General features: G+C 36.6%; 16 protein-coding genes across 16 annotated transcripts; 10 read left to right on the top strand and 6 right to left on the bottom strand.

The window, feature by feature from the left end:
* Nucleotides 1-133: 133 nt before the first annotated feature.
* NEPG_00344 (uncharacterized protein) lies at nucleotides 134-4,874 on the top strand (the record flags this gene model as incomplete). Its single annotated transcript, XM_013202722.1, has 1 exon — nucleotides 134-4,874. The coding sequence occupies one exon, from the start codon at nucleotides 134-136 to the stop codon at nucleotides 4,850-4,852; it is 4,719 nt and encodes a 1,572-aa protein (XP_013058176.1). The 3' UTR covers nucleotides 4,853-4,874.
* Nucleotides 4,875-5,263: 389 nt separating this feature from the next.
* On the top strand, nucleotides 5,264-6,403 carry NEPG_00343 (uncharacterized protein; the record flags this gene model as incomplete). The annotated part of the gene is made up of 1 exon (XM_013202721.1): nucleotides 5,264-6,403. The coding sequence occupies one exon, from the start codon at nucleotides 5,264-5,266 to the stop codon at nucleotides 6,332-6,334; it is 1,071 nt and encodes a 356-aa protein (XP_013058175.1). The 3' UTR covers nucleotides 6,335-6,403.
* A 108-nt stretch (nucleotides 6,404-6,511) lies between these two features.
* NEPG_00342 (uncharacterized protein) lies at nucleotides 6,512-7,584 on the top strand (the record flags this gene model as incomplete). The annotated part of the gene is made up of 1 exon (XM_013202720.1): nucleotides 6,512-7,584. One exon carries the CDS (start codon nucleotides 6,512-6,514, stop codon nucleotides 7,526-7,528), a length of 1,017 nt encoding a protein of 338 aa, XP_013058174.1. The 3' UTR covers nucleotides 7,529-7,584.
* A 306-nt stretch (nucleotides 7,585-7,890) lies between these two features.
* Nucleotides 7,891-9,664, bottom strand: NEPG_00340 (uncharacterized protein). The gene has a single exon (XM_013202718.1). The coding sequence runs from the start codon at nucleotides 9,592-9,594 to the stop codon at nucleotides 8,722-8,724; it is 873 nt and encodes a 290-aa protein (XP_013058172.1). The 5' UTR covers nucleotides 9,595-9,664; the 3' UTR covers nucleotides 7,891-8,721.
* NEPG_00341 (uncharacterized protein) lies at nucleotides 7,929-8,733 on the top strand (the record flags this gene model as incomplete). Its single annotated transcript, XM_013202719.1, has 1 exon — nucleotides 7,929-8,733. The coding sequence occupies one exon, from the start codon at nucleotides 7,929-7,931 to the stop codon at nucleotides 8,700-8,702; it is 774 nt and encodes a 257-aa protein (XP_013058173.1). The 3' UTR covers nucleotides 8,703-8,733.
* Nucleotides 9,665-9,709: 45 nt separating the features above from the next.
* NEPG_00339 (uncharacterized protein) lies at nucleotides 9,710-10,760 on the bottom strand (the record flags this gene model as incomplete). Its single annotated transcript, XM_013202717.1, has 1 exon — nucleotides 9,710-10,760. The coding sequence occupies one exon, from the start codon at nucleotides 10,758-10,760 to the stop codon at nucleotides 9,807-9,809; it is 954 nt and encodes a 317-aa protein (XP_013058171.1). The 3' UTR covers nucleotides 9,710-9,806.
* Nucleotides 10,761-11,061: 301 nt separating this feature from the next.
* On the bottom strand, nucleotides 11,062-12,387 carry NEPG_00338 (uncharacterized protein; the record flags this gene model as incomplete). The annotated part of the gene is made up of 1 exon (XM_013202716.1): nucleotides 11,062-12,387. One exon carries the CDS (start codon nucleotides 12,385-12,387, stop codon nucleotides 11,062-11,064), a length of 1,326 nt encoding a protein of 441 aa, XP_013058170.1.
* Nucleotides 12,325-13,004, top strand: NEPG_00337 (uncharacterized protein; the record flags this gene model as incomplete). Its single annotated transcript, XM_013202715.1, has 1 exon — nucleotides 12,325-13,004. The coding sequence occupies one exon, from the start codon at nucleotides 12,325-12,327 to the stop codon at nucleotides 12,967-12,969; it is 645 nt and encodes a 214-aa protein (XP_013058169.1). The 3' UTR covers nucleotides 12,970-13,004.
* Nucleotides 13,005-13,200: 196 nt separating this feature from the next.
* Nucleotides 13,201-14,012, bottom strand: NEPG_00336 (uncharacterized protein; the record flags this gene model as incomplete). The annotated part of the gene is made up of 1 exon (XM_013202714.1): nucleotides 13,201-14,012. One exon carries the CDS (start codon nucleotides 14,010-14,012, stop codon nucleotides 13,260-13,262), a length of 753 nt encoding a protein of 250 aa, XP_013058168.1. The 3' UTR covers nucleotides 13,201-13,259.
* Nucleotides 14,013-14,044: 32 nt separating this feature from the next.
* On the top strand, nucleotides 14,045-14,992 carry NEPG_00335 (uncharacterized protein; the record flags this gene model as incomplete). Its single annotated transcript, XM_013202713.1, has 1 exon — nucleotides 14,045-14,992. The coding sequence occupies one exon, from the start codon at nucleotides 14,045-14,047 to the stop codon at nucleotides 14,756-14,758; it is 714 nt and encodes a 237-aa protein (XP_013058167.1). The 3' UTR covers nucleotides 14,759-14,992.
* A 191-nt stretch (nucleotides 14,993-15,183) lies between these two features.
* On the top strand, nucleotides 15,184-16,971 carry NEPG_00334 (adenosine monophosphate deaminase 2; the record flags this gene model as incomplete). Its single annotated transcript, XM_013202712.1, has 1 exon — nucleotides 15,184-16,971. One exon carries the CDS (start codon nucleotides 15,184-15,186, stop codon nucleotides 16,957-16,959), a length of 1,776 nt encoding a protein of 591 aa, XP_013058166.1. The 3' UTR covers nucleotides 16,960-16,971.
* Nucleotides 16,972-17,244: 273 nt separating this feature from the next.
* NEPG_00333 (uncharacterized protein) lies at nucleotides 17,245-18,526 on the bottom strand (the record flags this gene model as incomplete). The annotated part of the gene is made up of 1 exon (XM_013202711.1): nucleotides 17,245-18,526. The coding sequence occupies one exon, from the start codon at nucleotides 18,524-18,526 to the stop codon at nucleotides 17,297-17,299; it is 1,230 nt and encodes a 409-aa protein (XP_013058165.1). The 3' UTR covers nucleotides 17,245-17,296.
* A 30-nt stretch (nucleotides 18,527-18,556) lies between these two features.
* On the top strand, nucleotides 18,557-20,232 carry NEPG_00332 (uncharacterized protein). Its single transcript, XM_013202710.1, has one exon. It carries the CDS (start codon nucleotides 18,688-18,690, stop codon nucleotides 20,215-20,217), a length of 1,530 nt encoding a protein of 509 aa, XP_013058164.1. The 5' UTR covers nucleotides 18,557-18,687; the 3' UTR covers nucleotides 20,218-20,232.
* An 85-nt stretch (nucleotides 20,233-20,317) lies between these two features.
* NEPG_00331 (uncharacterized protein) lies at nucleotides 20,318-20,545 on the bottom strand (the record flags this gene model as incomplete). Its single annotated transcript, XM_013202709.1, has 1 exon — nucleotides 20,318-20,545. The coding sequence occupies one exon, from the start codon at nucleotides 20,543-20,545 to the stop codon at nucleotides 20,324-20,326; it is 222 nt and encodes a 73-aa protein (XP_013058163.1). The 3' UTR covers nucleotides 20,318-20,323.
* On the top strand, nucleotides 20,436-21,118 carry NEPG_00330 (uncharacterized protein; the record flags this gene model as incomplete). Its single annotated transcript, XM_013202708.1, has 1 exon — nucleotides 20,436-21,118. The coding sequence occupies one exon, from the start codon at nucleotides 20,436-20,438 to the stop codon at nucleotides 21,102-21,104; it is 669 nt and encodes a 222-aa protein (XP_013058162.1). The 3' UTR covers nucleotides 21,105-21,118.
* Nucleotides 21,119-21,268: 150 nt separating this feature from the next.
* On the top strand, nucleotides 21,269-23,998 carry NEPG_00329 (uncharacterized protein; the record flags this gene model as incomplete). The annotated part of the gene is made up of 1 exon (XM_013202707.1): nucleotides 21,269-23,998. One exon carries the CDS (start codon nucleotides 21,269-21,271, stop codon nucleotides 23,996-23,998), a length of 2,730 nt encoding a protein of 909 aa, XP_013058161.1.
* Between the last annotated feature and the right edge of the window lie 440 nt (nucleotides 23,999-24,438).

The following is a 24,438-nucleotide window of genomic DNA, read 5'->3' as shown; positions in this document are numbered from 1 at the left end:
AATAATGTAATATTTCAGGTTACTTGCTGTTATTTCCTAATTAGGAGATTCCTTACCAAATATATCCATGTGAAGTTTTTTTATTAAACTGAATTTGTATCTATAAATTCTTGTTTAATTTTTATTTTCTTGTATGTGGAAGGAACAGAGCAAATGTCTCCAAGAAAAGGACCGAACTGTCTCCAGCAACTTGTCAGTGACAAACAAAGAATTATTCGACAGGTTAAAGAGTGCACTGCGAAAAGACCAAAAGGACAAGGAAGATTTCATTGCGGACCTGCTTAAGTTAGAGAACCCGAAAGAGGTGCTGCTCCAAATGGACAGCAGTGACTTCTTAGTTGTATCAAAGAAAGAGGCAAAGGCGTACTTTGAGTTATGGTGGAGAGTCACCACAGAAGTATTCCCATTCAAAAGGATCTTCAAGAGGTGGCACCACACAAAGGCACAGACACTATTTCTTTACCATGTATTGTCACTCCCTCCGGATATGGTGCAGCTACACCGTGGGGACACGTCATTTTTAATAGACAGGTACAAGGACACGTACGAGTACACTCCTTCAGTGAAGGAAATGGCCCTGTCTAATTATAACACAGAAGAATTATTCAGCTTAATTGGGGAATTAGATGTAGAAGATGGTCATTCTATTCTGAGCCATGGGATATCCACTGTACCAGAACTGATTTGTCTTGGCCTTATAAAAAGTGCCCAGAAGTATGAGCGACTGTTTATGGACACGTTTTCGTACTGCCTCCTGCCGAGTGAGCGGAGCCGGCTTATTCTTAGGAAGGTATTTGACAGGAAGCCTAAATTAACCTTATTAACCATGGAGAAGTTGCATGCCCTGTCATTTTCACTTGATGAGTGTTTAGTGGCATGTCTTGAGTGTAAGCTACTGCCGTATATTATCAGGGAGTTAGATCCACTGGAGTTCTCTCTTGACTTGATTTTAGTGGCAATCACTCGGGAGATAATTGATTTAAGCGTTATTCTGTGCATGCAATTGAATGACGAGTTTGTTAACAGTTTTATACACCATATAATATTCAGGTATGGGAAGGGTTCAACAAAAGGGATCAGTATAGGGCCACTGACTGTGGACATTATTATTTCCACGTGCATAACACTGGAGGGACTATCAAAAGGGTTACAGAAAAGCACTAATATGCTACTGTCTAAGCTTAAAAGTGCTCTTATACCGGAGATCAGGACGTGTCTAGTGAAGAGAGTCACATTAAAACAGCAAGCGAGTGAATTCCTGCACAATGTGATCTCTGGGAGGACGATTAACTCAGATGCGATTGTGTACATGACGCAGATATCCTCAAATAAAAGCTCGTACGACATGGAGCTATTTGAGCACATTCTTAATGAGATGGAGGTCAAGTACAATTTATTAGACCGGCTGAGTCTTCAGGAGGTGATGGCCATGTCCATGTTTTATGGGAGGATGATTAAGTACGAAATACTCTCCAGTAAGAGGACAAAGGCGGCAATGCGTAAAATGGCACTGTTCCTTAGGGAGGATCCGTGCAGTAACCGGTTTAAATTTGCACTGAAGTGCTTAGAGTCATTTGGAGACATTCTGGAGAAGTACCCGTTCTATGCCCAGGAGTATTCTCGCATGCCACAGGTGTACGCTGCGAACAAGTCATTGTACACGTTCATACGGGGGAATTTAAGCATTCAAGAGCTTACCTCTAAGAATGAGATTGAAGGGAGCCTGCCATTCTCTGATTTAGTTGCAGACGCACTGGGCCACATAGAGACGCACCCGAGCTGGCAGAAGTCTTTTAATATGCTTACACTGTCTAATGCACAGAGTTTAGCAGAGAGTATTCGGGCACAGAGTCCATCAGAAGTGGAGATGGCTAAGTACCTCATTGCAAAGAGGATGTTTAGGGAGACCAACCATCTGAAGGTATACATACAGTTTATCATGGAGTACTCAGAGACACTTTATTTGAGAGTACGGGAGATGTTCTTTGTTATTCTTAGGGCGTATGCGGAGAGGCATGCAGAGATAGACAGGACGGACAAGGCACCTTCTCTTCGTATAATTGGGACGTATCTTGGTATGCTGACGTTTACTGATCGTGTGCCTATTATAAGCAGCGATTTCAATGTGAAGGAGTACCTTGTGGACAGTGCTGGTAAGGAGTGCATATACTCTGCAGTGGTGTTTGTCTGTAAATATATTGAAGAGTGTGTAAATAGCAAAATTCTTGGGAAGACCAGTCCGTACGTGTGCTCTATCCTGCGGGTACTGTCAGAAATTCACTTTCTTGCTGAGGGGAGTGACCTGATATCACTGGAGATTGAAATATGCTTCTCAAAGATAGAGATACCGATTGAAGACATCTACCCGGATATTTCAGTGCAGGAGAAGAGGCTGGGCGCAAAGAGAAAGGCATCTGGAATAGCGAATTACATAGAGCTGGAAGGTGTCAGGAGTATGCTGGCGCATATTGCAGTGATGGGGTTGGACCTTGCGATAAGAGACATTCCGTACTTGATAGTGGATAAAATATTCAGTATATGCAATAGGACGTCATCAGAAGCAGTGAAAAAAGACTTCCCAGGCCGGCCAGAGCTTGCAGTTCGTGCGTATAAGAATATGGTATGTGCACTGACGGTTTCATTAGCATGCTCGTCCACAGCAGGCCCGATCAAAGCAAGTGCTGCAAATAATATTGCACACTTTATGCGGCTTGCAGGGATGGAGGACGCCCTCAGTAATGAGAAGATATCGTACATCGTGGATAAGAACATACCCATTTGCTTGGGGATTGTAGAGTACATTGCCAGGGAGCGGGTCGGGGCAGGAATCAACTTAAAAATAGACGAGCTTGTAGAGGAAGTGTCACAACTCCCGATACAGCCAGTGCCTGGGCATAACATAGACCTGTACAATCCAAAGGAGTACACTAAACCAAGCTACATCATTGCAGATGAGATTCAGACAATCACAATAGGAGAGTACCACGAGATATGCGCATACCTTACATCAATAAACTACAAGAACAGAGAGAGTGCAGAGGCAGTCGGACCATTCACTAGCTCATCAGCACAGAAGAAGTGGGAGGACGTACAAAAGATCCTGCATGAGATTGAGAAGGCGTCAGATGAGGTGGTTAAGCCCAAACTTACAATTGACCTACTGGAGAGCGTACACGCAATCATTAACTTTGCCTCATCGAGTGCAAATGAAATGGCGTGCCTGTTCTTCTGCCAGAACATCATTGGGAGTATATTTATGCTTAGTAACCAGTGGGCACGGACTATCTGCATACAGGCAGTCTACCGCATATGTAAGATATCGTACAGTTCCATGCGAGAAGTCTCCTCCTGGCTTATATACGCTGAGGATGAAAGGAAGTTCAACCCAAAGGTAATCGCACAAATGCTTGACCATAAGATTATGAACGTCCTGGAGTACGACCAGCACCTTGGAAGTACGCTAATGAGAAACACACAGCGGTCAAAATTCGCAGTTGAGCTGTTGAAAATGTGCATTGTGTCCGATACGCCCGTGGGAAGCCCATTTGACTACATCTGCACGATAGAGGCCGTTTCAAAGACAGCGAAAGGGTCTTCAGATGATAAAGTCAAGAGCCTTCTTAAGGAAATCGCCAGTAGAATATTCCTGATCAAGAAGGACAGCCAGGATAAGAAACTCTTTGATGAGTGGACTGAGGCGTACTTCTGTAAAGTGCTGGGTGGTGAGCGATCAGCAGCACTTGGCGTTATCCTGCGGGACATTAAAGAGCGTGCAAATAATTCAGCGAGTCTGAAGGAGTTCATTAAGTGCGGGTTCTCTGCGGCGATGGAGGCTTATCTTCGGGCACGGAAAGAGTGCTCTCCTATTAAGTACCTAAAGTTTGAGTCTCTTGCTGTGCTTATATCCACTATCTCTACTGCACCCGATGTACTCTCTGAGTGTCTCTCTATCCTTGTGGAGATATTCATAGATGGCATTGATATACAGTACTACCAGATACAGACACTGTTTACGCGAACACTGCAGGTGATCCTGGAGAATATAACGGTTGATCATGAAGATGTGATATTTAACTTTTTAACTGTTATGCGGCCCACGTGCTTTGGCTTCTTCTTGTCTGGGTTTGTTGAGCTTGTTTTCTCTGACTATATTATTCGAAATATGTTCCTGCGGAATGCATTCCGGGGTGTAGCAATTCTTGACTGGATATATCAGGCACTTCGTTTGTTTGAACCTTCCCCGGCACTGGATTCGCTGGTGTATGCCTGCGCTGCTTTTGTTTTGCAGCTGAAGAGGTACGCCCCGAATTTCTACAGTCACTATTCGTACCTTGCACTGCTTATGGTGCCAATTGGGCCACCAATGGTTCTGCTGCGTAATGTGTGGTCACTGCACAGGCATCCTTCTTACATGGAGCTTTTAATGCAGCACAAACACATTATTATAAACACGGATTATTATGCAGTTCTTGTGAAGGTGAATGAGTCCCTCCAAGAAAAGAGTCCGGATGTGTTTTCAGTCACCAGCAATGAAGAGCTTCTCTCGCATGTTTTAGTTGATTCGCTCACAAACCATGCCGATTCATCCAAAGTATACCAGAACATCATCCTAGACTTATTCTCACAGCCAGGGCGGATATCATGCAAAGAGCAGATCTTAGCAAGATTGCTAGAGAAGAGCTGTGCTCCCTCACCAAGACCACTTTTTGTGCGCAAAACACTTGATGCGCTTCTCAATGCACAGGCTTACATGGAAACATTGGGCGAAATCGTGCGGAGAGACAAAGAAATTCTTAGCAAGCTTATAGTCAAGGTATCCACGATACTGGCAACCGATACTGTTCTAAATTAACAAAAACTATTTATAAATCACTGTATCATCTATTTCTCATTTAAGTTACTGTTTTATGCATTTTCATAATAAAAACCGTTAAAATTACCTAAATTGGAAGTTTTAATTGAATAAATACAACGGAAAGTACAAATACACGAACAGAATTGTTTATATCCCGAATATAACCAAAATATTCAGTCTATGCATACCGACTATTTTCACTAATTTATCCTTTATCCTGCATAGTATGCTATAATCCACTTAAACCAGTCATAATTTTACACCCTCCCCATTTAAATAATTATAAATACGGTAGAGCGAGTCACTCCGCCTGCTATTTAAATGCATATTTCTGGTGAGAATTTCATGGGAGTGCACCCATAAAAAGTGAATTTTTGAATATTTCGGGATTTTTTCTTTTCTTTTATAATGCTACAAGAGAAATACACGCCAGAAACACTGCAAGACATGAAAAGAGTCCCAGCTGCACAAATCTTGCACAGTCTTCCATTTAGCTCTATTTCAAATATTATTTTCGTAGGACCAGAAGGGGCTGGTAAAAGAACACTTTTCTCTGCATTTCTTAAACACACATTTAAGAATACGCCATCCTTCTTTTCGTATACTTCAGCATACGAGGTATCCCCGTCAAAAACAATTGATGTAGAAGTCTTAGAGAGCAAGGAAGTCCTAGAGATAAAGTTAGAAGGCATGGGAACATACGATAAAAAGATCCTTCAGAAAATTGCAACTGACATATCGGCAACTAAATCTATAAAAAACCTAATGAAGTCGTATGAACACGCACAGAATCAAAATGAAGATGGAAATACCCATTCAGGCACAAAGGTTTCTCATCCAAAAATACTTTTTATACCCGATGGACATTTACTGTCAACTGGGGCACAGATGGCACTGCGCCGGGTTTTAGAAAAGGGTGCGTGCAATTTTCAGCTGGTTCTACTGACGAATACTCTCTCACACTTAATCCCAGCATTTAAAAGCAGGTTTCTTATATGCCGTGTCCCTGCACCGAGTGACCAGGATATTTCCGGTGTAATTAGTCACATATCCACAGAAGAGAATATTTCCATACCAGAGAAGACTAAACAAGAAATTATTAATAGGTCCAACAGGAATATGCGCAAGGCCTTTTCTCTGCTGGAATTAGCCGTGCATAAACAACCACTTGCTGTAGCACCCTGGGATGTGATTATAATAGAAATCATCAGAAGCGTAGAGAGTACGCCGTCTGTTAAAGCACTGGTTGAGACCAGAGAGAAGATTTATAAGTTACTGAATAATCAAGTACCATCAACATACATTTTTGAGACAATTTTAGAGGGGCTCCTGCAGAGAGAGAAAAGGGTTGAAGTGGCTAAGTCTATCACTGAAATTGCCTCTAAGTACACTGCCAGGCTATGTGCAGGCACAAAGGACATGTTTCATATTGAAGCATTTATAGCCAATGCAATGAGTTTATACGCAGATTTAGAGTAGGCACAGAATGCATTAGACTAATAATTATAATAAATACTGGATAGTTCTGTAATTAAGATATAACCCGATATAACCCGAATTTCGGATATTCCATGACAGGAAACACTTGCACGCGTATAACAATAACAAATAAACAAAATTTCTGTATTTCTAGGAATGGTCAGGTAAACAATACAAATGTTTACTAAAGTGGAAATAGAGACGAGTGAAGGTACTGCACTACTTACGTATACAAGTCCATTACACATATATGATAGTAAAAAAGGACCTATTTTCTCTCTATCACAGAAATTCGGGTCTTTGACTTTCAAGGGGGTATTCCTTAACTCAGAAGACCAACTTATTGCAAAGCATATTTTATACTCAATGGTTTCTGACCTGGCGATTGGATCGGATATACAGCTGTTAAAAAAGCATGCCACTATTTATGCATACATTGATAATTACTTAACCTCAAGGAATCTTGCATTTCCCATTCCCAGAAGAAAGAGCAGTAACAGCACGGCACCTTCATCTGCTCTAGCGCCTAAAAAGAAAGTATTTGTGGAGGTGGCAGATAAAGTATTCCTTAGACTATCACAGGGAAGGACCATTAGTAGCTGTTATGGACAGATATCCACAAATCCTTCTGAGGATGTGGGTCAAATGTCACTGAAAATAGATTCTAGGTCCCTGTGCGGCCTGCGGAATATACAGTACGATTCATCTGTGTGCAGGCATCGAGAGGGAATAACTACTCTTCTTACATGCCCATCTAAAAACTCAACAATCATGACGTATACGTACGCAGGGAGTATATCTGATCTACCCATGGTTAAAGCCGTTCTTGTTGACACAAAGACCATTGAAATTCTTCTGTGCTTCACCCCGGATAAGTATCCCGATATGTTCAGTACCTCCCTTGTCTTTGATTATACCATTGGCAATATTAGTGTACAGTGCAAGGAGGGAGAATACGAGTACCATGCACCCAGCAGAAAACTTACTTGGAAACTGTCCAAAATCACCAGGAATGCATCTCTTACCATTCATACAACTGAGTCACACAGAGCAAGTGCCGTGATTAAGTACATGTGCAAATACGGCAAGACGGCTGTGTCCAGTGTAGTTGTTAAGAGCCTTTCTTCTGATGCAGATGAAAATTGGATTAAGCACACAACAGATGTCTCTGGTCTTCTGAGACTACAGGAATAAGTGCACTTACTTATTCCGGGTCATTCCAGCGGATTAATAAAAGGCATACGCAGAATATTTTAATTTTAAGTTATTCAATTTTTCTGTTTATGCACGGCTTAATCTTCAGATTTACTCAGGAATAAACAAGAATTACTGCAATAAAAGCATAAAACCGTTAAATATTTCCTAAATTGGAAACATCATAGTTTACAGAACTATAAATCCCTTAAAAATCGCATAAAATATAATTTATACACGATATGAATGAATTTACCCAGCATATTTACTGTAATAATGGTTATTCTGTGGATTTGCCAGTATACATCCAGTTCTGCAATAATTTGTGTTTAAAGATGTGTGCTCAGCAGGAATAAAAATGTCTTTTTAGATTTTTATTTTCTTTTTGTTTTTTTAAAATATGGCAGAGGATCCCACACTCATACTTAGAAAACAAATATCTAAAAATGCAGTGATTAAGCTGGACTCAGATAAAATTACCATTGGAGAGAATACCTTCCCTGTCACCACAAAAAGCACTTACACAAACTCACGGGACCTGCCATATTCCCTTGCTTCTATATGCTATCTTCACGTAACAAGGACTCTTGATCACGGTGAGTACATTGCATCATGCAGGTCTTCTAATATTGAACCTGTCTCATACTTGGACAGAGAAAGGATTCTTTCTGATCTTCTGGCACCTCTCCCTCTTACAAAAGTATCTGTTATGAGAAGGCCCAGGAGGCATCCTGTCTTAATAACACACTTACTTGAGTCATATGAGGAGTTAAAGGCTGTGCAGCCTTCTGGCATGCAGTATATTTTACTCCCACGAGATGACTCTTTAATAAGATCCACTTTATTCACAGAGCACATTAAAAATAATGAAGACATTGTAACATATGGCAATTATAAATTCAAGCTGATAAATGACCCAGAGGATGCAGAGTCATTCGATAGAATTTCGGCTGTGTTCTTGGACGGCTCTGCATGGCAATTTAATGACTGGCCAGCCGCACTTACCACACGCATGAGTTATATTCCTGTATTCTTTCTAGCACAGGGCAATGCCCCATCCGCACCGGCCCTTCCTTTTTCTGTGACTATATTAAAGGAAGACGCACTAGGCGACGATTTAAATAGAGCTTCAGTTGCATTCTGGTCTATTATGGGTGTTCCCTTGTTAGACTAATCAAATCATTCCTAGTAAATTATCTTTTTCTTCTCTTTTCTTTTTGTACATTGCTTTCATGCAGGACTGTAGCTATTCCCGTTGAAATAATTGTTATCACATTACTCCAGCATAAAAAGTTCATGTTCCCTACACCACAGTATATAAGCATATACCACACAAGATACTCTATAAATACACCAATACTACACAATCCCAGGCATAAATTGAATACCCTATCATTAGAAAACTTCTCTAGGCTGAGTATACACCATAGAACAGCATATCCCCGGTAGCCTAGATCCTTAAACACCATTATAAGGTACAGCTTAGTACTTATTAATCGACTAAACAGTGTAAGAGATAGAAGGAAATAATGCGAGGCCCTAAACATATCCTGGAATAGTCCTTGATACTCTTTAAACATCTGCATATTTATGTACCAGTACGCATTAATCCCCGGTGCACACCTGTCATAAGAACCTTCAGCACATAGTAAAGCAAGAACTGGGCCCACATACTTTGCCAGTGCCTTTTTTTTATAGCATACCACTATAAGCAGACAAATAATAGAATATATCTCATTCGGCAGTAAAGAAGTGACTAAAAAGTATACGGGACAGTCCAGTAAATATCCTGCAGTAAAATCACACACTCCTGTTATACCATACATAAACGTATGCACCGAGTACGCCTTGCTTATGTTTAATAATAATAGTGTCTTAGTAAAGTAGTATAAAGTGATTGAAGGTTTGCCTGCAAAGGGATTCCCTTGGATGTACTGCTCTGCCTCTACTAAATCATAATATGAGTACCTAGAAAGGCATTTACTTATATCAAACCATCTGATTATCACAGAAAACACATGTGACATAATATTTCTATGCATGTACTGTAAAACACCTCTCTCCATTGCCTTATACAAATAAAAATATTATATCTGTTTCTATTGATATAGCCAGGACCAGTCTTAAATTTAATAATTACAGAATATTCTGTTGAATATTTGTTATTATTTAGGCGTATCTTATGCTTATACTGTAATTTTCGGGTTTAAGCTGTTTGGATTATTATTACTTTGAATTATTTCTATTTTAATATTTATTGCTAATCGAAATATTCATTTTATTTCATTGAAAAATATGAAATAAGTGCATTCTCCTGTACTGTCTCAGAAGCACCTCTGGCCAGACGATGCTCAATCTCTGATAAATATTGCATTTCTTTGCACCTGCTTTGATTGTTATTGTTCTCTTTTTTGAGTAACTCTGCTATTTCATTTACGATTTCCTTTAATCCCAGGCCATACTCTACCCGATGCTTCTCAAACTCTTTTTTCACCCTTTGGAAATTCTCTGTCCTCATTATATGAAGAGTCTCTGCAATTTCTTCTTTTTTTATGTCTTTATAATGCTCATTCACTTTCTCGGATGTAATTTCCCTGTTCGCAGTGATTAGTAGGCCATTTGTTAGATTTATGGCTTTCCTTATGTCTCCCTGTGATATTTCACAGACCCTTTCTATCCCAGACGTATCGCCAGTGCCGCCCTCTTTTGATATTATTTCTTTAATAAACCCGAACATCTCTGATGGTTTTACTGGTCCGAATCGGAAAGGTGCACACCGTGACTTTATTGCTGGTATTATTTTTGTGAAGTAATTGCATATTATAATAAATCGTACATTTTTAGAATATATCTCAATTATTCGGCGCAGTGCATTCTGTGCATCTTTAGTCATTGAGTCAGCCTCATCAAGAATAACCATCTTCATTTTATTGGATATTCCAAATGTAGAAGCAAATACTTTTACTTTATCCCTTATCACAGAAATACCTCTTTCATCAGAAGCATTCAATTCCATCACATTCCTATCAGAGGTTTTTAAGACTTCTCTGCAAATTGCTTTGGCTGCAGTTGTTTTTCCAGTCCCTGGTGGACCAAAAAATAAAAAGTGCGGTATGTCCCCAGACTTTACAAGTGCCTGTAATCCAGCTGTTATATGCACATTCCCCACTAGATTTTCTAAATGGGTTGGTCTGTACTTCTCAGTCAGTGCTTGGCTGCAAACTCCATCCATGAAAATAAAATATATTTTCGGGATATACAAGAGAATACAGAAGTGCTTATAAAATACCGAGCAGTAGAATAGACTCGCAGTATACGCATAATAATAATATTATTGCACAGGCGTATTAATAATACACTGTATGTTATAACAGCCAGCCATATAAGTAAATCATCTCTGTATGAGAAAAGACTAAATAGACTAAAAGTAACGGAGTAGTGATTTGGTGGCCAAACAGTGTACAAAGCACAATTGCAAACAGGTACTTAAATGCATATTTACTGTATTTCATAACAAGCCATAATTTATTTGATTAGTGTATGTGTGCATGTACTGGCGGGAATATTTCTATCATTTCCTTGACCTCGTGTGCACCTATTTTCTTGCCTATTCTGTCTGCGTATACATCTAATGCTGATAGAATATTAAATGCATATCTCAGTCCGTAGGTTACTGCTAAATCACCAACTGCGCCCGCGCCTTCTGGTTCTAGATTTTCACTCTCTTCCTTCGCCCGGAGGTTTACTATTTCTCGGATTTCATTGTCGCTGTACTTACTGAGCTTAATCTCCAGGACGCGTGAGTAGAAATCATCGGGCATTCCGTGTAGGTTTCTGTCTTTTTCTGTAGAATCCTGTTCTTCTGTGAGCGTGGCTTTGTTTGTGCTTAGAATGATAACTGGTGAGACAGATATCTCAGAGAGCGTGTTAAGGAATGAGTAGCACTCTGCATCAAGTAAGTCTGACTCATTAATAAATAGTACACCTGTAACAAGCGATCCCCTTCCCTCTTCTATCCACTCCTTCATAGTATTATTCACTGCCTCTCTTATCTCTGCAGGTATCTCTCCTGTAGACATTCTCATAGAACTCTGCCTGCTGTTAAGAACATCTATCTCATGAAGAGTCACTGTGTGTGTATCTGCCTGTGTTCTTAGTATTTCTCCTTCTGGGCATGGTATATACTTGCTTATAGGGCCAATCGCATCGTGATCTCTGTTCTGGCACAGTGACCTTCCTTTCTTTCTAACCATCCCCGTGCTTTTGTTCACTGTGATTATGTCTCCTACCTCTATCCTCTCTGCATTCATTGCCTGTATAAGACCAGCACCAAATGTGTACGCAGACTCAACCTCTGTAGTTTTCAATATAACCCTGCCAGATGTCCCCTTTTCTCTGTCGCACTGAATGTCCACTACCTCTCCCTCAAGTACTTTTGTTGTTTCCTGTACCTTTATTCCGAGTGACTCTCTAATTGCCTGTGTGAGTGACTCTGTCTTGCTCAGTGAGCTTGAGAATATTTCACTTGCAGAAATTGTCTTGCACGGCACCCCCTTTCTTTTGAGATCAACAGAAAGCGCATATTCCAGCGCAGACTTTCCAGTTCCCGTCTCTCCAGTAATTAAAATAGTTCTCCCTCTGTGTGTTTCCACTAGTTTAGATAGAAGAAACAGCGTTTTCCGCTCTTTTTCTCTTCCAACGATGCCTGAATGGTTTTCTGTGCTAGATTGTTTGTCAAGTGACTCTAAACTCTCCTTCACTGATCCCTTCTGATTGTCATCTTCTACTCCTAGACCATGTATGTGCGAATGCACACCAATTCTGTCCAACAATGCAATTCCGCTTACTTTTTCAAACATAAAAAATTGAAGAGAATGGAAAGTATAAGAAGCATTACAGAAGCAGTAATTTCCACTATTTTAAAAAACGAAGGGTTTACTGCAGTAGACAACAAAGCACTTGATCTGTTCACTACATCCATCCTTAATTATACGGTATACACAAGTGCCTGGTTAAAGAAGCAGTGCGAACTAAGCAGAAGAACTTCTCCTACACTAGTAGATGCATCCTGCCTCATGCAGGAAATAAACACAACTGCGAAACAACACGATAAATCCTCTCTAGTGGAAATACTAGACAAATTCAACAGCGACCCCCTTGCACAGCTAGAGATAGAAGAGGAAGTATCCTCAGATACCGATCACGAATTTATAAGTGAAGCCTGCGCACAAGTAGAGTACCCACAGAACTACTATGATTTCCTGCCTAAACTGCCACCTGCACATACGTTTAAAAACAGTGCAATAAAGCGTAAAATAACTGATGACAGAGCCCAGAAAGCTAGGATTAGAAATGAACAGATAAAACAAGTCGTAGAAAACCTTTTTAGTATAATGGTAAAAAACAAGAAATCCCCTGGCTATGCGAATTATCTGATGTAAATTAAATCCTGCATAACCAGCAAGAAATTAAAATAATTCTAAAATACAAAAAATACAAAAAATACAAAAATTCAATTCTTTAATTATTATTATTATGAATATCAATGATTTCAGTCTTATTACAACTACATTCCACAGTAATATTTAGCTACTAGGCCATACAATACAGTATTATATCAGATATAGCCTACTATAAACCCGATATAACCCGAATTCTAATATTTATGATAGTTCTGGTTGGTCCTTGGACATCTTGATATATTTACCTTTATGATTTATTTGGGCATACTTTATTCTGTTATGTTCTCTTTCTGTTTTCTTGCACTCTCCTCTTCAAATAACTCTTTCATTCTCTTTACAAATAAGAAAAAGTCATGGGTTGATTCTAACTCGTCCAATGCTGATTTATAGCACTTCTCACTAATACTGGCTTTAATTATACTGTACGTGTCTGTCATACTTATTTGGAAGTAGTATTCATTTCCTTCTATTTTAAATAGGAATAGGACTGATCCATCCTCAACTGTGCTAATGTACAGATTAAACAGATTTGCATAATACTCTATTTCCTTTTTCATTCTCTCTCCTTCTTTTTCTTCTCTCTCCTCTTCTTGCTTTAAAGTTCTTCTTAATTGAATCACTTGTGCTGTGGTCTGTGAGAGTGTTGTACTTAGTGCTTGTTTTTTAAGTGTTGCTTGTTCCTGCCTTTCTTCCATTTCTTGCTGTGCCACCTTTATCTTTTTTATTTCTTCTTGTTCTGTTTCTGTCTCCTGTGCTAGCATCTGCCTCTCCTCAAGTAATTTTACGTGCTCCTCTTTAAGCTGCGCCAGTGTAGTCTGCAGTAAACTTTCCGTTCTAATAGACTCCTGCTTCTGTCTTTGATACTCCCTCAGTGACTCGTGTGATGCTTGTGTTACCCATTTGCTGATTTTTGTTGTTTCTTCTATTATGCCTTGTGATGCTTCTTTTATACTTTCTAGTAAATCTGCTCTTTGCTTTCCATTATCAGAGCCGTCTGGGTGCGCACTTCTCAGAATATCCATATAAATAAATCCGATTTAAATAAAAAATAAGTATGCGAGAAGCCATAGGAAAGCATTGTGTTTGCTGTAAAGAAATAGCATCGGTTCTTTTAGCACAAAGTTCATTCTGTTCTGGGTGCTTTACAGAACGGCTTGAGAAGGGATTCTTTGCTGAGATTAGAAAAGCACTCTCACATACGTTCAGAAATAAAGTCAGAAAAGTTCTTGTTGTAATTGAAAAGAATCGGCTTTCTTCTGAAGTAATTCAGAAAATCATTAATAAGAGTGATTCTGCTATGATAGAGTATCACTACTGTACGTTTTCCAATGATGAAAATGATTTCTGTGGAAATAATTATATACGCATTGAATCAAAGGAAAATACGCACAGTTCTCGCGTTGAAGCATTAAAGGAGTACAGCTTTAATAACAACTACAGCTGTATTGTGCTTAGTCACTATTCTGTGGAGGTTGCTTATGAAATATTAAAGATGATTACAAATGGAGAAGTTGTTCAGTATACAAAAGCTTTCAAGGGTGACCGGATCGTGTCTGTGTGTTATCCGTTTTATTCTGTTTCTTATAAGTCTATTGCTTACTTCTCTTTCTATTCTGGTATTTTGGCAGAGCCATTCCGTATTAAATCCGATATAATAAAGGAAAAAGAGAACCAGGCACATATGGCACTCCTGCGAGATTTATTAAAGAATTCCCCTGCGAGTATTTTAAACCTAATAAAAGTACAGCAGAGAGTAGAGGATTTATAGGGTTTATACACAATAACTAAAACTCATAGAACATAAAGTAGATTATTTAGATTGTTGTTACTATTTATATAGTGCTTTGCTTGAAAATTAGTAAAACCGTTTTTTGCTTGCTTTTGATTTTTGTAGTATTTCAGTGCGTGCTAGAATATTTTACTCTAATGCATGATTTTATCACTATTTATTGCACAAATACCAATAAATACTCTTATACCTGAGTTATTTATTACACAAATACCAATAAATAATAAATGTTTTTCTTTTATACTATAATACAACAGTAAATTTGCAGTGTGCAGTTTTTTTAATACAGTGTGTAAAATATAATATAATATTGCACTTACTTATGACTGTTTGGCTTAAAAATAATATTAATTTATGGTATATGATTTAAATATTTAGTGTTTTAAGAAATAATTTATATAAGCATGGAAGAGGAGTCATTATACAGAACAATTCCACTGCTATTGCAGGCACTTGAGCTAAGAAAGAAATACATGAGAGTCAGCAAACAAAACAAGTCTTGGCATAAATATCCTGTTTCTAATGACATATCTGCCACGTACAGTAATTTCCACTGGTCACTCGTTGGTGATGATGTTGATATACCCAGCATCACAGAGTACCATAAAGACGTTGATTTTATTAATTCCATGATACATAATGGACCATTAAAAACCTACTGCTACCAGCGACTAGAGTACTTAGAATTACAGTTTAAAATCCATTTGAACGAATTTAACTGTAAAGAGAAGATGGAGCAGAAAAATCTTTCTAATAAAGACTTTTATAATGTGGTGAAGGTTGACACACACTTGCACCACTCAGCAAGCATGAACTCAAAAAAATTATTGATTTACATAAAAAAGAAGCTTAGAGAGAAACCATTTGATGTGGTACACAAGGATAAATTAGGAAATTCACATACACTAGTAGACATATTCACTGGGATAAATAAAACGGTGGACACTCTGTGCTTGGACAGTTTAGGCACGCACTCAAACTTAGAGACATTTCATAGATTTGATAGGTTTAATTCAAAGTACAATCCGTATGGAACACCTATATTAAGAGAAGTATTCTTAAAGCATGATAATTACATCAAGGGTAAGTATTTAGCAGAGTTAACTCAGGAACTAATCAATGAGGTTGAGGAGAAAGAATATTTAAGGTGTGAATGGGGAGTATCCTTATACGGAAAGAAAAAAGAAGAACTTGAAGTGCTAAGCAGGTGGGTGTATAAAAACAAACTATACAACAAGAACATAAAATGGTATTTACAGGTACCGAGGCTATACGGAATTTTCAAGGGGCATGGTGCTATAAAGAACTATGGTGAGTTTCTTGGTAATGTATTCAGTGATGTCATTGAATCTGCTGCCAGGCCTAAAACAGAATTTATAGATTTGTCCGAGGAGAGTGCGGTAGAGGATAAAGATGTAATTATTGACAGATTTATGGCTGATGTAGTAGGGTTTGATTCTGTTGATGATGAGAGCGTAAAAACAAAGAGAACCAGTATGGAAAAGGAGCATCCCTCTGCGTGGACACATATGGATAATCCGCCATATTCTTACTATATGTATTATATGTACTATTACGTCACACTAATAAACAGACTGCGTGTGAGCAGGGAAAAATCCCCAATAGTATTCCGGCCGCATTCAGGTGAGTCTGGGGATATTGATCATTTGGTGTATGCATTTCTAACAGCTAAAAGCATTGCACACGGTGTGAAACTCAGAAAATCTCCTGTTCTGCAGTATTTATACTATCTGTCGCAAATTGGGATTGCTATGTCCCCACTTAGCAATAATTCTTTGTTTATAGAGTACAGAAAAAATCCATTTCCTCTGTATTTCCAGCGTGGACTGAATGTATCACTCTCAACAGACGACCCATTACAGTTCCACTATACTAGAGAGCCACTCATGGAAGAGTACAGTATTGCATCACAGATATGGAAACTCTCCTCGTGTGACCAGTGCGAAATAGCAAGAAACAGTGTTCTAATGAGCAATTATTCTAAAAAAGAGAAGGAAGAGTGGATAGGTGTATACGAAGTAAATGGCCGTCTTGTAAACGACCAAGCAATGACAAACGTTCCCCCAACTAGATTTAGCTATAGAGCACAGAGAATTTCTGAAGAGTATAAAATTCTGCACAAGTATTCATATACAAGGCAGTGCACTCCATTTGAGTAATAAGAATAAACCATATTTTTTAGTTTAATTTTATATTTGGTTAATTCTATACAGTACCTCTTCTTATTCAATCGTACATCCTGTGTTTGATCTTTCTATTGCCTGTTGTATTATAGACTAATTCATTTTCCTGTTGTATTATAGACTAATTTTATAAATTTACACATTTTACAAATATTAAAGCGTATGTACTTCCTTACATAAATATACAAGAATGAATGGTTTATAAAATTTAAATATAAAAATAAGTTATTTAAAGATAATGAAATAATAAAAATGAACACCCAACATACAATTTATTTAATCTAAGCAAACCAGTGCACAGACTGTGTACTGCTTAGTACGGTATGAAGCTGTTTTTATATTGTTGGATTAATTCTGTATCCCAGTTAAAAAGATAGTAATTGATAATTCCATCTCCAGTCAAAAATCCCGATTTAATCAAAATATCTTCTGTGTTACACTCTAAATTCAATGCATTTAAAACATCACACTCATCTGAGTCTTTCAAATACTTTATCAAACTCAGCATACTATTAACACCATTTTGCATTGTGTGATATGACAAATATGCTGTGCGTATGTTTTCTGTGCCAATAGCAGTTTTAGTCTCTAAATAAAACACAGAAACAAACTCTTTTCCATCTTCGCTTATTAACATATCAGAAAGTCCTTTTCTTCCGTATACGTAATACTTAAACTGTTCAAATGTGAAGTCTGCGGATATAGATATGTCTGGCTTACTGTACTTATCACAGTACATTTTATAAGCCAAAGGTACTTCTTCTTCAGTTATTCTTCGGTAGTGCACAGTTGGCGAGTCTTGAAAAATAATTGTATCTTCTGTTATTTTTTCAATGTCTTCTGGATCACAGAACCCACTTTCTACAAGATTTCCTTCTTTAAGTATGCGGTGGTAATACCTAGACCGAGTGAATATATACGGCAATTTCTCTCCTGAAGTAAAAAGTGCAGTGAATATTCCCTTTCTGTTTACCTCTTTTGTTATTTCCTTAATAAGCAATGGAGCCAGCCTCCTTTTCCTGTACTCCCTGTGTACACATAAAAAGTTAACTATTGCTGTGTTTGGCTTGTTATTTTTTATTCTAATATTTATAGAACATGCAGATATAAACCCAATTATTTCGTCGCCTATAAATATGCCTACATTCCACTCTGGATACACATAGGGAGACTCTAGCTGCCACTTTATAAATTCATCAGAATACTGCAGACTAAACTTAGATGCCTTGTCCTCTACATAATGATCCTGTAGCAACTTACACACGCTGGATAATTCGGTTTGTAAATTTACCTTTCTAATGACTATATCAGTGTTATCTTGTATTTTTACTTCTGTGGGTTTCTGGCTGCTGCTATCACAGCGTGCATCGCCCATATCAGACGACTTCTTACCAAGTGGTTCGGCCGACCAGAACTTATGCTCCTTTAAAAGTGTTTCATTCACCATTTTATATGCGGTTCTCATCTTTTCTTCTTTTGTTCTGACCTTCTCAGGGGTTTCCCCTTCTATTTTTGTATTTTTGTGCTTTTCTTCTTCTGTCATTTGTTTATAAAAAAGTGAATGTCTAAAGAAAAGAGAATGATTTATATTAATGAAAAGGAAATGGACTTAGACATAGAAAAGCTGCTAAGGGAGTGGGAAGGTCCTGAGTCGGCCATAATGAAAGAACAAATAAAAAGAATTGAAGACCAACAAAGTTTTTAATGAAAATTGCGGAGAGAGGAGGGGCTGAAAGAGAAGAAAAAGAAGAATCCGAGCAAACAGAAGTAGAATGTATACCCAGAATAACTACTAACAAAGTACAAACAAGTAGTACAAAAGAAGAAATAATGGTAGAGAAAATATATGCAGTAAATAACAATAAAAGCACAGAAAGTGAAGAGAATATTAATGAGAGTAATAATACATCAAGCAGAGAAGAAAGACCCATGGCATTATCATACATTGACAGGTATTCAAGACAGATGATAATTAAGGAGATAGGCGTAGAAGGGCAGAAAAAGATAAAAGAGAGCAGAGTACTAGTAGTTGGTGCTGGTGGCCTTGGTGCGCCAGTTCTTATGTACTTATCTGCAATGGGCGTGGGAACTATTGGTATTTCCGATTCTGATGTAGTTGAAGAGTCAAATCTTAACAGGCAAGTACTGTATAAAGAATTATCAATAGGTAAATATAAGACAAAAGAAGCCAAGGATAATTTATCTGGTCTTTCTTCATCTGCGGAGTATAATATACACAATAAAATAACCAGAGAGAATCTGTGGAGTGTTTGTTCATTGTACGACTTGGTGCTTGACTGTGGTGATAACAGGCCATTAAGATACTTACTTAGTGATTATTGTAGGTCTAGAAGTATTCCTTATATATGTGGATCATCTTTGAGATGGGAAGGGCATGTATACAGACTTACAACCCTGTGCTATAGATGTGTACATCCAACAACTGGCATGTATACAAGTGGCAATTGTTCGTCTGCTGGTATAATAGGCAGTATGTGTGGTGTGGTGGGCTCATTAATGGCTACAGAAGCCATGAAAGTCATTATAGGATTAGAGGGGATGGATGATCGGCTAACATACATAAATGGACTAAAAAATGAATTTATGAACTTATCACTTAAGAAAAAGTTATGTACTCTCTGTAGAGACACTTCTCTTCTGACAGTTGAGCAGAAAAAAGAAAGAATATTTCAGGAAAATCAGGATTTAGAAGAAAAGGATGAAAAATTCTCACAATGCGAGTTAACGGATTTAATAAAAAAAGCAACGGAGATTAAAATCACAAAAAACACTGAAATACCAGAAAATACATCTAAAAGTACAATTGAGCAGACAGACCATAAGACAGCAAGTAAAGATGTGAGCGAAGATATCCTTACGAACAGTAAAAGTGCAGATGAGATTGATGAATCAACTGAAATAGCATGGAAAACTGTATATTCTTCTCCAGAGTCATACTTTATTGTAGATATTAGATCATCTGCTGAGAATAAAATAATATCGGTTCCCAAGGCGTACCTCTACCCATTAAGTGAGATAGTTGATAATCCAAAAAAAGCACGTACTATTATACAAAGAAAAGCAAAGAACAGAAGAATCCTTTTGTGCTGCAGAAATGGAAGTACATCAAAGAAGTTTGTACCTATATTTGGCGGGTTAAGTATATCGGGAGGTACACAATCTTACATTAAATACATACAGTCTCTCTTAAACAAAGGAAATATCTCAGAATAAATGATAACCAGAAGGCTTAGAAAACTCTCTAAAATTTAGATTTATACGCATATCTCTGTATAAATGAATAAAAATATAAGTTCTCAATAAATAATTGTTTCTAGATTTAATTATTGAACTGTTCAAGCTGGTTAATTGTCTTTAATATATAATTCGTATATGTCACCAGAATATGTGCATTTTTAATTAGTCTTCCTTCTTCTTCTAGCTTTACTACTATGGCATTTGACTCTATAGATATATCTAAGCCGTCTATTAAGTCTGTAAGACATTCTTTCAGTACGTCATTTCTGTTTGTCTCCAGTCTTAATTCTAGCTTGCTTTTCATTTATTTTTTAATGGACTATTTGCTAAAAGTAAGAAATAAACAAGAGTTGCAGGGAAAGGTCATTTTAGTGGATGAGTACTTGGGAGCCGATGTAGCTGGATTTATTTCTGAAATTTATGATGCCTACCCCAATCACAAAGTTATATCTTACCACAGCCTCTCTTCAGAATATAAAGCAAATTCTGTGATTTCATTATTAGATAAAAAAAGAGAAGAAATAACTGTAGAATATAAAAAATACGATGCAATAATAATAGATGGATGGTCGCACAGAAACAACAAAATATACAACAACACAATAGAATTAATGAATGAGAACAACGAACACTTCACAAGAATAGAGCCAGATAGCCAAGTTGTATTTATTATTAATAGATCTACAAGCAAGCCAAATTACAAAGACATTTACAGGTGCTATGGTGTAGTATGTCTAATGCCACTGGCAATTGTTACACAGCATACGCATTCACTTACAATTACTATTAGATCTATGAGCATAGAAGTACATTTATTATACAATTATTTACACCAAAGAGAATATAGACTATTTCAACAATAAAAATTCATCGGATATAATGGATGTACCTGTTCATAGAATAATTTCAAATACTTCTGGTTATTACGGGTGTAAATCAATTAGATGGAGTATAACTGTAAATCAGTTAGATGGGGCATATCTATTAAATGAGTATAAATAAAAATTAAAACATTAAAAATGAAAAAATGAAAGGAAACAGACTAAACTTTACTATAATAATTATTATAGCCATACTCAATATTACAAAGCAAGTTTATGGAGATGATTCTATGTCTCTGGTAAAAAATGCACAACATATTAAAATTAAAGTAGATTCTGGATATGTATATATAAACCCAGATGGATCATTAAATCTATTAAGGGGATATATAATAGATAAGATGGGATTAATTCATAACATAAGAGACTTTACACCCGATCTAGATATTAAGTATACAGTGTCACCGGATACTTCAGAGGGCAGTGAATGGACTTCACATATATTAACTAGAATTAGAGATGAAGATAGGCCGTTATTTAAAGAATTCGAAAATGGGATTAAAGATATATATTTAAATAAGTATTATATAGCACTTATAAATCTATTCCCATTTATAGATAAGGATATGCCAATTGAAACACCAAATGAAGATAGTTTTATACGATTTTTAAGATCAAAAGATGTATTGCCAAATATGCAATATGTTCTAGCAGCAATTCTTCTTATTACAGAAGGAGTTAATATAAATATTGACGTAAGTGATGATCAATACGCTCCAACTCTTACTATTAAAAGAAAAAACAATATTGAGTATATGAGCACTAGCCTAAACATAAAGAAGTCTGTGAGAAAATCAAGGGAGGATAAATGGGTTTGCCAAAGAAAAACCATTGAGTTGATTGAATTCTTTAAAACATTCGTAAGTGCGTATTTCTTATACAAAGAAAATGAATTTGCAGAGCCCATCACATTAGAGCAATTTAAGAGCGGCAAGTTCCTTAATAACCCGGGGTTTCTTATACAGACGTTTATATACTATGTATTAAAGACAGAGGAAGGCATAAAAGGATTTTATAATGCAGTTCATAAAATGCTTAGTAACCATATAAAAGATACTATTGACTCAAGTGATACAACACATCTAGATGCATACTATGATGTCTATAACAAGTTATTTATACATGCAGATGACAATTTCTATATTCCTTCTACTCTATCATATATTAATGCATTAGAAAGCATTCCAATGGTACTGAAAAAAGAAGAAGTGCTTCCATTTAGTAACACTAGGCAAATTCCTGATTTAGAAAATATAATTAAAAATTCGAATATTTCATGTATAGATAAAAATGTAAAAATACATTTACTACAAGTCGAAAATAATATGACTCTTTCGATATTAGGGATTGTTTGCTGTTTATTGTACAATCCTAAGGAATGCCAGTATATTTTTACAAGAGAACAATATTCATTGACATTAATCAACTTCTTTCAAAATTACATGCGCCCATTCCAAAGCATTGGTGTAAGCGCGTATAATGAATGGAGTAATATTTGTATGAGTATTATGAAGAATAAAAAAGTATTTGCAGATAATAATAATAAAATCTACCCAGGATTATTAAATATGCTATATTCATTAGTAGATATCCTAGAAGAAGACGTAAAGGAAGTGGTTATGCTTGATGGTTTTATTCAGAAAGCATGTAAATCAAAATTTATAGAAGATAAAGAATTCTACAGGAAGCTAAACAAGTATCTTACAAAGCTATTTAGAAGGATGAGTGTTAATTCATATGTGATGGTGGCATTTGAAAATGTTAAAAAAGTGCATAAAAACAACAGGTGTGATTTACATGGGAAGTTGACTATATTGTATACGTATATAGACAATCAGAAGGCCATAAGTATAGATATTAGTGATAATGGCATAGGTATGATACCGAGTAAAACGATTACGCCCTTTTATATTACTAAGAAAAAAGAAATACTCGATTTAACTTATATGTATACAGAAAAGGATAATTTTACTGCTTGCTTAGTCACCCATTATATTGAGTGCACGGCAAACGATGTGGAAATAAAACTGGGAAAAAATAATTCAGAGGGGTTTATAAAAGAAGTTAAAAACCAAATAAGCACAGGATTTAAAAACATAAATTCATTACTAGTAATGAGGAAAATAGATTGTTTATGGTACAAAAAACAGATTATAACTGCAATGCTAATTAATTCCTGCGATAGCAATAGAGAAATCACGAAAATAGCTCCATTAATTCGGTTTTTATCTAATATCATAGGAAGCTGTGATTTGAGCAAGCCTGATGTACTTAAAGAAATTATATGCCGTACTTCCTTTATAAACAACTATGATAAAATATTCCCGCATATACAGATTAATCAGAGGTTATATGAGATAATCAACTGTACTACAGACATAGAAACAATTACAACTGTATTATTGAGTATAATAGAGAACAAATTGCCAGGTCTTTTACTAAGCTGTATAGAGAAGTATATGCAAGAGAATAGTGACACAGAGAACAGGTGGTTTAACCAAATCTTTAAATCCTATAGTAAACAGATATATGAGTGTTTCTTAGAATACAACAGTATTGTATATTTAAATGCACTATCCAAGCTCATGGTGGACTCTGGGTATACAGATAAAATTATTGAAATAGTTAATGTCATATCGCTAGTATATGCGTGTGAGTCAAAGAGCATATCGCCATCACAAATTAACCAAATATATAACAACATTAGCATAAAATGCATTTCTACTCTTAGTGATATAGAGCAGTATCTTGAAATAGAAACCAGTTACAAAAAAGTAACAGAAATGCTTTCAGATAAAAAGAAAGAAGTGCATAAAGGAAGTGAAGTGGAGAAAGAGAAACTCAATAAGCTTATTAGTCTTTTTAAACTTAAATAACCTAAACTAGTGAAATTATAATAAATAAATAGTTAATAATATAATACAAACCACTCTGAAAATTATTATTTTAATTATTTTCGGGTTATTTAAATTATTTATTTTGTGTGGGCACAGAATTTCCATATTCAATTTTTGAATAGAAGTAATAGACAATTGGATGCCTATTGAGTTATATAGGAAATTTTGTATTAAATAACTATACCGCATAGCTGGCATGGAATAAGAATTCAAGTATAAGAGAAAAAACTCTGCCTTGTACTAGGCATGTCTAAGCATATAATCTATAAGTTATATTCTTAAGTATGTAAATCTTTTTAAATAATTTATATAAATAGGCTAAAAACATTCATAATAACGAAAATGTATAACCCGGCATTCCGATAAAAACTGTATTGATCATATTACACCAGTAGTTATCAAGTGGCATGCCATGTAAT

Source organism: Nematocida parisii, assembly GCF_000250985.1.
Source record: "Nematocida parisii ERTm1 unplaced genomic scaffold supercont1.1, whole genome shotgun sequence".
In the NCBI taxonomy this organism is placed as follows: Eukaryota; Fungi; Microsporidia; genus Nematocida; species Nematocida parisii.
Note: the sequence above shows the minus strand (reverse complement) of the source record. Positions and strands in the feature narration are given on the sequence as shown.

Bases quoted from the DNA above. Each gene is read 5' to 3' on its own strand.
- NEPG_00332 (XM_013202710.1), top strand. From the start codon at position 18,688: ATGAAAATTGCGGAGAGAGGAGGGGCTGAAAGAGAAGAAAAAGAAGAA.
- NEPG_00340 (XM_013202718.1), bottom strand. From the start codon at position 9,594: ATGGAGAGAGGTGTTTTACAGTACATGCATAGAAATATTATGTCACAT.